This window comes from Pelodiscus sinensis, chromosome 25, assembly GCF_049634645.1.
Source record: "Pelodiscus sinensis isolate JC-2024 chromosome 25, ASM4963464v1, whole genome shotgun sequence".
NCBI lineage: Eukaryota > Metazoa > Chordata > Testudines > Trionychidae > Pelodiscus > Pelodiscus sinensis.
Genome location: NC_134735.1, coordinates 22,471,884 through 22,484,938, shown reverse-complemented (window position 1 = coordinate 22,484,938; position 13,055 = coordinate 22,471,884). Strand labels below are relative to the sequence as shown.

General features: G+C 63.4%; 1 protein-coding gene across 7 annotated transcripts in view; it reads right to left on the bottom strand.

The window, feature by feature from the left end:
- Positions 1–87: 87 nt before the first annotated feature.
- The window catches only part of SCMH1 (Scm polycomb group protein homolog 1), a 128,640-nt gene continuing 115,672 nt past the window's right edge, over positions 88–13,055 (bottom strand). For 6 of the 7 annotated variants that reach the window (XM_075908619.1, XM_075908621.1, XM_075908622.1 and 3 more), the window contains 3 exons: positions 7,757–7,960; positions 6,464–6,606; positions 88–2,676 (listed from right to left, as the gene is read on the bottom strand). In XM_075908619.1, coding sequence (XP_075764734.1) covers positions 2,551–2,676; positions 6,464–6,606; positions 7,757–7,960 — 473 coding nt within the window. In that variant the 3' untranslated portion in view covers positions 88–2,550. Of the gene's footprint in view, positions 2,677–6,463; positions 6,607–7,756; positions 7,961–13,055 lie in introns of those variants that run through there. The other variant, XR_012897576.1, reaches the window with a different exon arrangement.

Genomic DNA, 13,055 nt, shown 5'->3' with positions numbered 1-13,055 from the left:
GCCACGCCAGGCCTCAGGGCCCGCCGGCAGCCAGGGCGCTCCTGGGCTGGCCCCGCGGGAGCGAGACGGATGAGGGAGACGGGTCTGTTCTTTGGTGCAATCCTGTTTATTTACAAAGCATGTACACGGCTTGGCCTCCCTGCACAGAGGGGACCCAACAGCAGCCGGCTGCTTCCTGTGCAGAAATCCAAGCCTGCTTCCAGCCCGTCCTGTGCCCAAAGGAACCTCGGCCTCCCCCTTGGCTCCCTCGCTTTCCCCTCTCGCGGCCACAGCCCTTCCTGCCGGGGGCCCAGAGCCCCTCGCGCCTGCCTGGGGGGTTCTAGTGTGTGGGCCAGGGGCCGAGCGCTGCAGCCCAAACGGGCCATGAAGCAGCCAAGAGGAAGCGCACGAGGCCAGTGGCTGCCAGGGGCTCAGACAGCTGCACGTGGGCCGCGAATGACTCCTCCAGCGAGGTCAGGGGCACGCGCAGCCAGGAACCCCCCGGCTGAGGCAGCAGCCGAAACCGGCATCCTCAGGCAGATCCAGGTGAGGGGCAGGAGGCCTAGACAGGCTGAAGTGGATGCAGAGTGGGGAGGGAGAGCTGCCAAGGGTTGGGGTGGTGGCAGGGTGACGGGGTAAAGGGGAACAGGGTGGCCACAGGAGCGTGAGGGCTGGCATGGGATAGATTGGGGGAGGGGTGGGTGGGCTCAGGGATGGGGCAGAGGAATGGGGCAGGATGGCGGGTGGGTAGAGGGATGGGGCAGGGCAGACGGACACTGGGGATGAGGCAGAGGAGGGGAGACGCGGATACCAGGACCCTTTGAGGGGCAACGAGGCTCGGGGGAGGAGAGACGAGCGGCGCCCGGGGAGGAGGGTGTCGGGGCAGAGGCAGGGGGGTTGCTCTGCTATCCCTGGGGTCGCCAGTGCAGGCGGCAGCCGTCCCAGCGCCAACTCCGTGCCCTCCGGGCCATCCCGTCACGTACCGCACGGAGCAGGCTACAGGCTGGGGAGGGGCAAAATCCCTTGGCCCAGCCTGAGACGGTGCCCCCCCCCCCCCCGGCACGGCGGTGCAGGCTGGTGCCCCCGGGCCCACCCCTGTGCTTAGCAGCAGGCCGATGCCCTGAGAGGGGCAGTGCGGCTCCCAGAGCACTCGGGCCCTGCCAGCCGGGCTGACACTTGCCCCGGAACAGGCTGAGCCCAGTTACCTGCCAGCGAGCGAGCAGGGGCCCACGGGGGACGTGCACAGCGGGTGGGCAGAGCCAGGCTGGAAAGGGCCCCCAAGCCAGGAGCAATGCTCGCAGCCCCGCTCAGGCCTGGGAAGGACCAGCCCCTGCCAATTCCCTGCGGTGCCCAGCTGGAGGGCTGTGGCCCAGGGGAAGCAGAGCCATGGAGCAGCAGGAACGGGCCAGAGGCTGCCGGTGGCTCCTAATCCGCGTGGGGCGGCTGAGCAGGGGCAGGCCCCTCCTCACCATGCCCAGGGGCGGCAGCAGCCGGCGCCGGGCTCTCGAACCACCCGCCAAAGCCAGCCAGAGGCGAGTGCCGGCCTGCACCTGGGCAGCCGCAAAGGGAGGGGAAACCGAGGCACCTGGGCTGGTGCTGCCTCGCCCCATCAGGCGTGCTGCGCTGGGCACAGCTGCTGGGCCTCAGCAGAGACCAGCTTGTACCAAGAGCCTCTCCTACGTCTGGCGTCATTCCTGGGGGGCAGGGCCCCTTGACCCGAGCCCCTGGTGGGAGAGGAGTGCTTGTGACGGGCCGGCCCTGCCTCCGGCCCCATTGCCGGATGCAGGCAGCAGGCCACCCCCATGCCCTGCCAGGCCGCTGAGCTGACCCCTGGGCCCCCTGGGGCAAGGCAGCTCTTCCCTCTGCTTGCCACACGCCAGGCAGGGACACAGCCTGCTCCCGCCCCGGCAGGCCTGGCGCACTTGGCTCAGTTCCTCCCAGCCGCGGGGCGGGGACACTGCTCAAGCACCCCAGTAAGTGCAGGGAAATCTGACGGAGGCCGGGGGCGCAGGGACGGCTGCTGAGACCGACGGTGCCGCGGGCCTGGCCAGGCACCTTAACGCGGCGGGGGAAGGGCGCCGGGGGCTGCCACCTCGCAAGAGGCACAAGAACATTTCATTGCGGGTTCCTGGCCTGTGAAGAATTCGCCCGGCCCCGGGGCGCCCGCCTGCTCGAGCGCTCAGTGGCAGAAATAAATACAAAGGCCCCGCCAAGGGCCGGCCGCAGCCGACAGGACCAGCAGGCCGGTGCCCCCTCACGGCCGTAAGCGCTCGAGGGGCTGGGCTCTCGCCCGTCCTGCCCAGCGGCCGCGGGTCTGCGGCAGAGCCGTCCATGGGGCGCGGGCGCCCGCAGGGGGAGGAGGGGACAAGGCCAGGGCCGTGCCGTCTCCGCCACGGGCAGAGGGAGCGGACGTGGCCGCCGGGCGCCAGCTGAGCGAGGAAGGTTCTTCTCTCTGCATCGGGGCCCGCGAGTCTGGCTCTGCCCCGGCCGGTGCCCACCGTGCTGAGCGGGGCCGGGCCGTGCTCCGAGGCGCTGCTGCCTGCCAGGCCCCTGGCGCTCCCGTGCGGCCCCTCAGAACCTGCCCTGCTTCAGCTTGTCGATGTGGCTGCCGAGCTTCAGCGCCGGGCCCAGCTTCAGCCCCATGTACTTCATCATCATGTCGCTCCGCAGCAGCAGCAGCGCCTTGCCGTCGATCTCCTGGCCAGGGAGGAGAGAAGGTCAGCGCCGACCCCGGCGCCCCCCCGCCCCGTCACCCCCCCGCCCCGTCACCCCCCGGCCCCGGCGCCCCCCGCCCCGTCACCCCCCGGCCCCGTCACCCCCCGGCCCCGGCGCCCCCCGCCCCGTCACCCCCCGGCCCCAGCCCCGTCGCCCCCCGGCCCCAGCCCCGTCGCCCCCCGGCCCCGTCACCCCCCGGCCCCGGTGAGAAACGGCCCTGGCCCCGGCGCCCCCCAGCCCCGGCAAGAACCAGCTCCGGCCCCGTCACCCCCCAGCCCCGGTGAGAAACGGCCCCGGCCCCGTCACCCCCCCGCCCTGTCACTCCCCGGCCCCAGCCCCGTCGCCCCCCAGCCCCGGCAAGAACCAGCTCCGGCCCCGTCACCCCCTGGCCCCGGCCCCGTCACCCCCTGGCCCCGTCACCCCCCGGCCCCAGCCCCATCGCCCCCCGGCCCCGTCACCCCCCAGCCCCGTCACCCCCCGGCCCCGGCCCCGTCACCCCCTGGCCCCGTCACCCCCCAGCCCCAGCCCCATCGCCCCCTGGCCCCGTCACCCCCCAGCCCCGGCAAGAACCAGCTCCGGCCCCGTCACCCCCCAGCCCCGTCGCCCCTCCGGCCCCGGTGAGAAATGGCCCCGGCCCCGTCGCCCTCTGGCCCTGTCACCCCCCAGTCCCAGCAAGAACCAGCTCCGGCCCCGGCGCCCCCCGGTGAGGAACGGCCCCGGCCCCGTCAGCCCCCGGCCCCGGCAAGAACCAGCTCCGGCCCCGGCGCCCCCCAGCCCCAGCGAGAAACGGCCCCGGTGCCCCCCGGCGAGAAACGGCCCCGGTCACTGTCCGGCCCAGTCCCTGGCGGGTGCCTCTACCCGGTGTGTGGGGCGGGGGCGACACTCAGGCTGGCTCTGGGCTGCGCAGCTTCCCTCCCCACAGCTCTCCAGGCCCGGCAGCCCCTGCAAGTGCTCCTGTCTGACGCCAGCCTAACAAGCGCCTGGGGGAGCCATGTCCCCGGCCAAAGGAGGGGCCCACGCTCCCCACAGGGCAGGCAGGGCCCCAGGGAAGGGGGTCGGGGGCGCTGCCCGGCAGGGAGGGGCTGCAGTTTAGGAAGGAGTAGGGGCCCGAAGGAGCGTGAGATTCCTCGCAGGGAGCCCCGGGGCTGGCGCTCTGCTCCACGGGCGTTCGGAGGGCTGGGCTGGACAAGGGACGGTTTGCTGAGCTCACCCCACGACGCGGGGCCAGAGAGCTACCGGCCAGACTGGCCCTTCCCAGCTGTGATCCGTGGCCGGAGGGGCCTGCTCAGAACCCAGCTGGGAAGCAGGCGGGATGGGCCTTCTCCACCCCCACACGCCTCACCAGCCCTGGGCTGCCTGTGGAAGGGCAAGTGGCATCCTGGACGGGCCCCTGCTGTCCGGGCAGCGTCTCCTGGAGCCAGGCCTGCGGCTCCCCCTCCTCTGGAGGAAAGGCCTGGAAGTCCGAAGGGGAACGGGACGGCGAAAGGATCGGCCGGCCCCCCAGGCAGCTCTCGGGGCGGCCGGGGCAGAGCGGAGGTGGCGCTTTGTGGCCTTGTTCACTGCCACGGCCCCCGTCCGCGCCTGGCGGGGAATTCGCCTGGAACAGGCCAGCGGGCGATGCTGCTTCCGGCGCTTACTCAGGGCGATCGCTCGCCTGCCACGAGCACCCGCCCATCGCTCACGCCGCCCGCAGCCCCGCCCGCGAGCAGGGGACTTGCCCAGGGTCACCCAGCCCTTCAGTGGCACAGCCGGGAACTGCACCTGGGCCCCCGGCTTCCAGAGCAGAGCTGTGACCTCAGCCGCTGCTTGTTTCGCTCTGTCCCGAGGGAGGCGCCCGGGAGCAGCCTGCACAAGCCCCCGTGCACACACACTGCACGCAGACACCCACGCACACGTGCACACACATACACCTTCACACACACGCCCCCCACACGCGTACACACATGCCTGTGCACATGCACACGCTCCAACACCCATACACATGCGCACCCCCACCCCCACGTGCACATGCACACGTGCCCGCGCAAAGACACGTCAGCACGCAGACACCCTCACACACATGCACACACGCCCGCACACACCTGCACACCCACACACAACACGCACACAGACACGTACACACAACTGCACACACACCCCCGCAAACATACACACACACCCCCGCACGCACCTGCACACCCACACACAACACGCACACAGACACGTACACACAACTGCACACACCCCCTGCAAACATACACACACACCCCCGCACGCACCTGCACACCCACACACAACACGCACACAGACACGTACACACAACTGCACACCCCCCCCGCAAACATACACACACACCCCCGCACGCACCTGCACACCCACACACAACACGCACACAGACACGTACACACAACTGCACACCCCCCCCGCAAACATACACACACACCCCCGCACGCACACCCCCACTCGCGCGCGCACACACCCGCACACACACACGCACATGCGCACACGCACACACACACGCACCCTCGCACGTGCACACACACAGCCCCGCACGCGCGCACACACACCCGCGCACGCACACACACACACACACCCCCGGACGCGCACACACACACCCCCCCGCACGCGCGCGCGCGCACACACACTCACACCCCCGCACGCGCACACACACACACACCTGCGCACGCACACACACCCCCCGCACACGCACACACACACACACACGCGCACACACACACACCCGCACACGCGCGCACACACACACGCACGCACGCACACGCGCGCACACACACACACCCGCACACACCCGCACACACACGCACCCGCACACACACACACACGCACCCGCACACACACACACCCCCCCGCGCACGCGCGCACACACACACACCCGCACACGCGCACACACACACACGCACGCACGCACACACGCGCGCACGCACACACACACCCGCACACGCGCGCACACACACACACCCGCACACACACACCCGCACACGCGCGCACACACACACACCCGCACACGCGCACACACATACACGCACGCACGCACACACGCGCACGCGCGCACGCACACACACACCCGCACACGCGCGCACACACACACCCGCACACGCACGCACACACACACCCCCGCGCACGCACACACACACACAGCCAAGAGGCAGCAAAGCTCTCCAGGGGGCAAGAGGAGCTGTCAGGAATCCCCTGGGGCACGAGGGCCCAAAGCCGAGCTGAGGTCCCAGCCAGGTGCTCAGCCCAGTGCGGCCAGGCTCTGGCCCCCCCTTTCGGCTCCACCCAGCAGGGGCAGGTTTGGGAAAGTCTGAGCCAACTTCCCTTGCGGGGACCCCCAGCTGGAGGCCTCCCCCCCAGCACCCGGCAGGGGGGCACCACGTGGCTGCAGACTCGAGCGGCTCGGCCACGGCCACGGCTTTAGGTTCAACAGAGACACGCGGACGGGAACTTGGCACTGGCCGCCATTCCCGGGGACTCGCCACGTGGGGGCAGTGCCCTGCGGGGAGGGGAATCCCAGGGCTCCGGGGTGACCATTATTTCAGCAAAGACAGAAGGGAGGCGCGGCCGGGCTCAGTCCAGGGGCGCGGGGAGGCCGGCCCGGCTCACTGCCTGCTCTGCCCTGGCTCACAGGACCACACGCAGCTGTGCAGCCGCTTCCGCTCCTGGGATGCCAGCTCCGAGGGGGGCAGGCTGGGCCAGACCTCGCCAAACACCAGGAAGTGTCGGGGGGGGGGCGCCCGCGTTACGCCAGCGGGACACACAGAGGGATAGTTACGTGTTTCCGAAAGAGCTCAGCGTGGGGGCCCAGCTGTGGATCAGCCTCTCGGACAAAATGCATCACGTCCTCCACTGTCCAGGAAGTCGGGTCTCGGCTGCTCAGCCGTGAGGCCTCCCGCAGGCCCAGGTACCTGTCAGAGCCTGAGGGGAAAACGAGACAGGGCAGGAGGAGCCTGTTAGTGCGGAGGGGAGCCGGGGCCGGCGGGCAGGGCAGGGAGTGAGGGCCGCAGGGGCGGGAAGGGGCCGGCGGGTGGGGCAGGGAGCTGGTGGGAGGGGCAGGATACCGGGGCCGCAGGGGAGGGAAGGGGCCGGCGGGTGAGGCAGTTCTAGGCCCATGGAGTTTCTCCAGGAGTATATTTTGTTACCTCCCTATCTAGTCATGATGGTTGCAACAGGAATATTGTTGTAATAATAAAGGTTCTTTCTTTTCTTTTTATTAACCTGGCAGTGGTTAATTGGTGCCTTGATTTTTATTTTAGGGGTAAGATTTCCCAAATGCTCTTTCCCCTGATTTCTTTATCAACATTTGGGTGGTGGCAGCGGAAGTTTTATTCCCAAGATGTAGGTTTTTAAGATTTTGGGGGAATTTTTATACCAAAGCCTGGTAGATAAGGCTTTGGGGTACACTTGCTGGCCCCCACTTCTGCATTTATCATACCAGAATGGGGAAGGAGTCATGACAAGGTCCCCTCCCGGCCTCTCCCACCAGGGCTCCACTGGCTCCCCCCCACTGGATCAGCTCCAGCCTCTGGCCGGTCCCACGTCCCAGGCCGGCTCTCCCTGCCTGTCCTGGTGCACAGCCTTTCTGTGCTACTGAGTCTCCACGTTAGCACATGCTGCCCCCAGCTCCCGTCTGTGCCCCGCCAGGCCGGCCACCGCGGCGCCACCCCAGAGCCCTCAGGCGCTGCCCTGCTGCTGGCCGAAGGGCGACGCGCCCTCTCTCACCGAGTGGGGCTGGCCACATGCTGATTCCCTGCACCCACCAGCTTCCCTGCCCGCCTCGGCCTCATGCAGGACTCAGCCAGTCAGCTCTCCCCGGCCCAGCTGCTCCCAGTGCACGCGGCGATCACCCCAAAGCCCATCCACGCAGCAATCGGTTCACCTGAACTGCTCCTGCCCGCACACCCGGCCGCCTGCTCCTCCTTGCACTGAATGCACGTCGCCAGCCGGCCCCACGCCGCTGGGCGCACACGCTGCCGGGGAGGGCAGAGAGCAGCCGCAGGGACGGGCCGGCATCGGGCGACGTTACGGGAGCTGGCAGCGCTCTGGGCTGCCAAACGAAGGGACTTACCCACAGAGCTTAGCCTCCGCAAGGCAGAGGCGTTGCCCTGGGTGAGGCTAGAGGGCTGGTGCAGATGCCTGTATCCCTGCAAGCGGTAGTCTCTGGAGTTCCTCCTGGGGCTGGATGAGTTGACAGAGTTCAAGGCGGAGTCCAGGGGGTCCAGGCGAGGCTCCAGGGGACCTGGGAGCCCGTCTCCCAGAACAAAGGTTTCACCTGTAAGGCACCAAGCTGCAGTGAGGGGCCCAATTCGAAAGACCAGCGTCCTGTGGGAAACCAGACCCATGGGGCCGAGCGCTGCCTGCCTAGCATCAGCCCTGCTGCTATGGCCTGTGCCGAGAGGTGCACGCTACCTGCTTCTTTTGCAGCAGCTACACCAGTGCCGTCCTGACAGGGTGCTAAGGACTAGTCGACGAGCTGACGCTCGAGACAGCGAAAGGGGGAAGAGGGGGCCCGGTGAGGGCTCGGTGCAGCGCTGCTGCTTTGAAGCCCCACGGCGGCGTTTCAAAGGGGCAGCACCACAGAGCCCGGGATCAGCTGTGCGGCGCTGCCCCTTGCAAACGCCGCAGCAGCATTTCAAAGTGGCAGGGCCGCGTGGAGCCCAGGGTCAGCTGGGGACTCCCTACCTGAACCCAGGCTCCATGTGGCATTTCCGCAGAACCCGGACTCAGCTGGGGAGTCCCGAGCTGACCCCGGTTCCACGTGGCACTTCACAGCGCCAGCTGACCTCGGGCTCCACGCAGGCACTCCCGCTGCGAAATGCACAAGAGCTCCTGCTGGGGACTCTTGCACATTTTGAAGCCGGCACCCGTGTGATTCCCCCGGCCCCAGCTACACGCGAGTTCCACACCCTTCTCTGAAAGGTACAAGAGCCCCTACAGAGAAGGGAGCTGGACGGCCAACACCAGAGGCTCCTGCACATTCAAAGGAGGAATCCACATTCCTATTGACTAGTCGATGAAAATCCATCCACTACTTGGCTAGTAAATCGATATTTCACATCCTTGGGCCTGCCCTCTCACATGCGCCCATCGGCACCTTCCTTTGTCTGCCACTCGCAGGCAAGACCGGAAAGTCACTCGTGCTGGACAAGATCTGGAAGAGCTCCCCAAATCCACGCCGGGCGGGAGCTGGAACTCTGGGGTAGCACTTTGTCCTTTCCTGCTCTTCCCTCCCCTTAGCATCCACTGACATGAACCCCCACTCCCCAGCTGAGTGAACCCCATGGAGCTGGCACACGCTGAGAGCCATCGTACAAGCCGGCTCCCGCTTCCACCCCTGCCCCATCGTGCTGCCTCCGATGCAGTCCAGCTCATCAGTTACTGCACGCTGGCCTCCCCAGTGAGCAATGCGCACAAGCCTCGCTTCATGGAGCCCGGCTTCCCTGCGTAGCTCTCTGGTTACTCTGGCAGGGAGACACAGATGGCAACCAGCAGCATCTGGCAGCCCTGTGCATGGGCAAAGGCAAAGAAACTGTCTCCTGGCCCCCCGGACCCTGGTGGCTGCATGTGACCCAGGGCTGCCCCCAATGATCTGAGGCAGGAGGCTGGACACACACGTTACAAGACGTGCATCCCTTAAACCCGGCTGTTTGGCTGAACCCGCCGCCACGCTGGCAGGAGGGGCCAGGAACTGAAGCTCTCCAGGAAAATGAATTTCCTTCCTGGGATGCTGAAGAAAGATTTTTGCTGCATTAATTTCCTTGAATTTCTCGGAAAGACGCCTGCCTACCGAGGAGAGAAACCGAGGAAAGACGGTCTCCTCAGCTGGGCCTTTCCTGGCTCCAGATGCACCCCATGCTGCCCTGGGTCTCCTGGGGGCTGGAGGCCGGAGCAGCCCAGAGGGCAGCGCTGGTGCTGCTGTGTAGTGCGTGTGCGGGCTGAAAGAGCAGCAGGCATGCAGTGCACCCAAGCCTGGCAAGCCCACATCTCACCGTGTCGCACACGAGACCAATCTGTGGCCCTCAGCCAGGTCTTTGACTCATCAGTGCCAGCTACAGGCCTGGAACTGCCAGACCTTGCTTACGTCTAGTCCAGAGACGAAGGGAATCAAAAGCACCAGTCCCAGCACAGAATACAAGTATCTGGACAGCAAACCCTCCAAGCGCGCCGAAGCCTCCAGCCTGACCAGCAGGAGGTGCTGACATGACACGGTGGGCCCAGCCTTCCACCTGCAGCGCATGACAGGCCCGGCTCCGTGAGGTACAGCGGACACCTGAACTGTGTTGTGTCCTGCACCCACCCGACAAATCACAGAAACAGAGAACTCTGGGTCTGGAAGGGACCTCGAGAGGCATCGAGTCCCGTCCCCTCCCCTCACGGCAGGACCAAGCACCGTCAACATCATTGATGACAGGTGTCTGTCCAACCTGCTCTTCAATATCCCCAGGGATGGGGATTCCACAACCCCCAGGCAATTTATCCCAGTGTTTAACCCCCCTGACAGGCAGGAAGTTTTTCCTAATGTCCAACCTGAACCTCCCTTGCTGCTGTGGAAGTCCCTTGCTTCCTGCCCTGTCCTCAGAGGCAGGGAAAAACAATTTTTCTCCCTCCTTGTGACACCATTTTAGGTACCTGAAAGCCGCTCTCATGTCCCCTCAGTCATCTCCTTTCCAAACTGAACAAGCCCAGCTCTTTCAGTTTTAGAGTCCTAGAATCCTAGTGCGGGCAGAGTCCTCAGGAGTCATCGAGTCCAGCCCCTGCCCAAAGCAGGAGCAACCCCAAATAAACCATCCCAGCCAGGGCTCTGTCAAGCCGGGACTTAAACACCTCCAGGGATGGAGATTCCACCCCCTCCCAGGGGAACCCAGCCCAGCGCTTCCCCACCCACCTAATAAAATAGTTTTTCCTAATCTCCAACCTGGACCTGCCCCACTGCAACTTGAGCCCATTGCTCCTTGTTCTGCCACCTGCCCCCACTGAGAACAGCCTCTCTCCAGCCTCTCTGGAACCCCCCTGCAGGGAGCTGAAGGCTGCTATCAAATCCCCCCTCACTCTGCTCTTCTGCAGACTAAACAAGCCCAACTCCCTCAGCCTCTCCTCAGAGGTCATGTGCTCCAGCCCCCTCAGCATTTTGGTCGCCCTCCACTGGACCCTCTCCAATGTGTCCACGACCTTTCTATAGTGGGATGCCCAGAACTGGATGAAACACTCCAGATGTGGCCTCACTGGTGCTGAATAAAGGGGAATAATCACTTCTCTGGATCTGCTGGCAATGCTCCTCCTAATGCACCCTCATATGCCATTAGCCCTCTTGGCTACAAGGACACACTGTTGATTCATATCCAGCTTCTCATCCACTGGAATCCCCTGGTCCTTTTCTGCAGAACTGCTACCTAGCCAGTCAGTCCCCAGCCTGTAACAATGCTTGGGATTCTTCTGTCTACACTTGTCCTTGTTGAACCTCATCAGATTTCTTTTGGCCCAATCCTCTAATTTGTCCAGGTCACTCTGGACCCTATCCCTGCCCTCCAGCGTATCTACCTCTCCCCCCAGCTTAGTGTCATCCGCACACTTCTGAGGGTGCAATCCATCCCCTCATCCAGGTCATTAATAAAGATGTTGAATAAAACTGGTCCAAGAACTGATCCTTGGGGCACTCCACTAGAAACCGACGATCACCATCCTGATATCGAGCTGTTGATCACTACCTGCTGGGCCCGGCCTTCTAGCCATCTTACTGTCCATCTTACCGTCCATTTATCCAATCCATACTCCCTTAACTTGCTGACAAGAATCTTGTGGGATCCCGTATCAAAAGCCTTGCTAAAGTCAAGGTATATCACATCCACTGACTTTCCCACGTCCACTGAGCCAGTTACCTCATCATAGAAGCCAATCAGATTGGTCAGGCACAACTTGCCCTTTGTGAATCCATGTTGACTATTCCTGATCACTTTCCTCTCTTCCAAGTGTTTCAAAATGGATTCCTTGAGGAGCCCCTCCATGATTTTTCTGGGGACTGAGGTGAGGCTGACTGGTCTGTAGTTCCCTGGATTGTCCTTCCCTTTTTTAAAGATGGGCACTTGCATTTGCCTTTTTCCAGTCATCCAGGATCTCTCCTGATCTCCACGAGTTTTCAAAGATAATGGCCAAAGGCTCCGCAGTGACATTTGCCAAATCCAGGCCCATGGATTTGTGTACGTTTAGCTTTTCTAAATAGCTCCTAACCTGTTCTTTCTCCACTGAACGCTGCCCACCTCCTTCCCATACTGCGTTGCCTAGTGCAGTAGTCTGGGGGCTGACCTTGTCCGTGAAGACAGAGGCAAAGAAAGCATTGAGTACTTCAGCTTTCCCCACATCATCTGTCACTAGGTTACCTCCCTCATCCAGTAGGGCCCCAAACCCTCTCTGATCACCCTCTTATTGCTACATGCCTGTAGAAACCTTTCTTGTTCCCTTTCACATCCCTTGCCAGCTGAAATTCCAATTGTACTTTCGCCTTCCTGATAACTCCCCTGCATTCTCGAGCAATATATTTATGCTCCTCCCTAGTCATCTGTCCAAGTTTCCACTTTCTGTAAGCTTCCTTTTTGTGCTTAAGTTCACCAAGGATTTCCCCTGTAAGCCAATCCGGTCTCCTACCAGGTTTGCCTCTCTTGCTACGCATCAGGATGGTTTCTTTCTGTGCCTTCAATAAGGCTTCTTTAAAATACTGCCAGCTGTCCTGGACTCCTTCCCCCTTCATGTTAACATCCCAGGGGATTCCGCCCATCAGTTCTCTGAGGGAGTCAAAGTCTGCTCTTCTGAAGTCCAAGGTGTGTATTTTACTACTCTCTTTTCTTCCTTTGGTCAGGATCCTGAAATCTGCCATCTCATGGTCATTGCAGCTCAGGTTGTCACCCACCTCCACTTCCCCTATTAGCTCCTCCCTGTTTGTGAGCAGCAGGTCAAGCTGCGCATGTCTTCCCTGTAGGCCTTTAATCATTCTCGTTGCTCTTCTCTGGACCTTCTGCAATTTCTCCACGTTCCCTGAAACGTGGTGCCCAGAACTGGACACAATACTCCAACTGAGGCCTGATCTGCGCAGAGCAGAGCAGAGCAGAGCAGAACAATGACGTCTCGTGTCTTGCTCACAACACTCCTGTTAATGCAGCTCAGAATCACATTTGCTTTTTTTGCAACAGCATCACAGTGTCAAGTATCAGAGGGGTCGCCGTGTTAGTCTGAATCTGCAAAAGCGACGAGGAGTCCTGTGGCACCTTAGAGACTAACTGAAGTGTAGGAGCATAAGCTTTCGTGGGCAAAGACCCATGCATCTGACGAAGTGGGTCTTTGCCCACGAAAGCTTATGCTCCTACACTTCAGTTAGT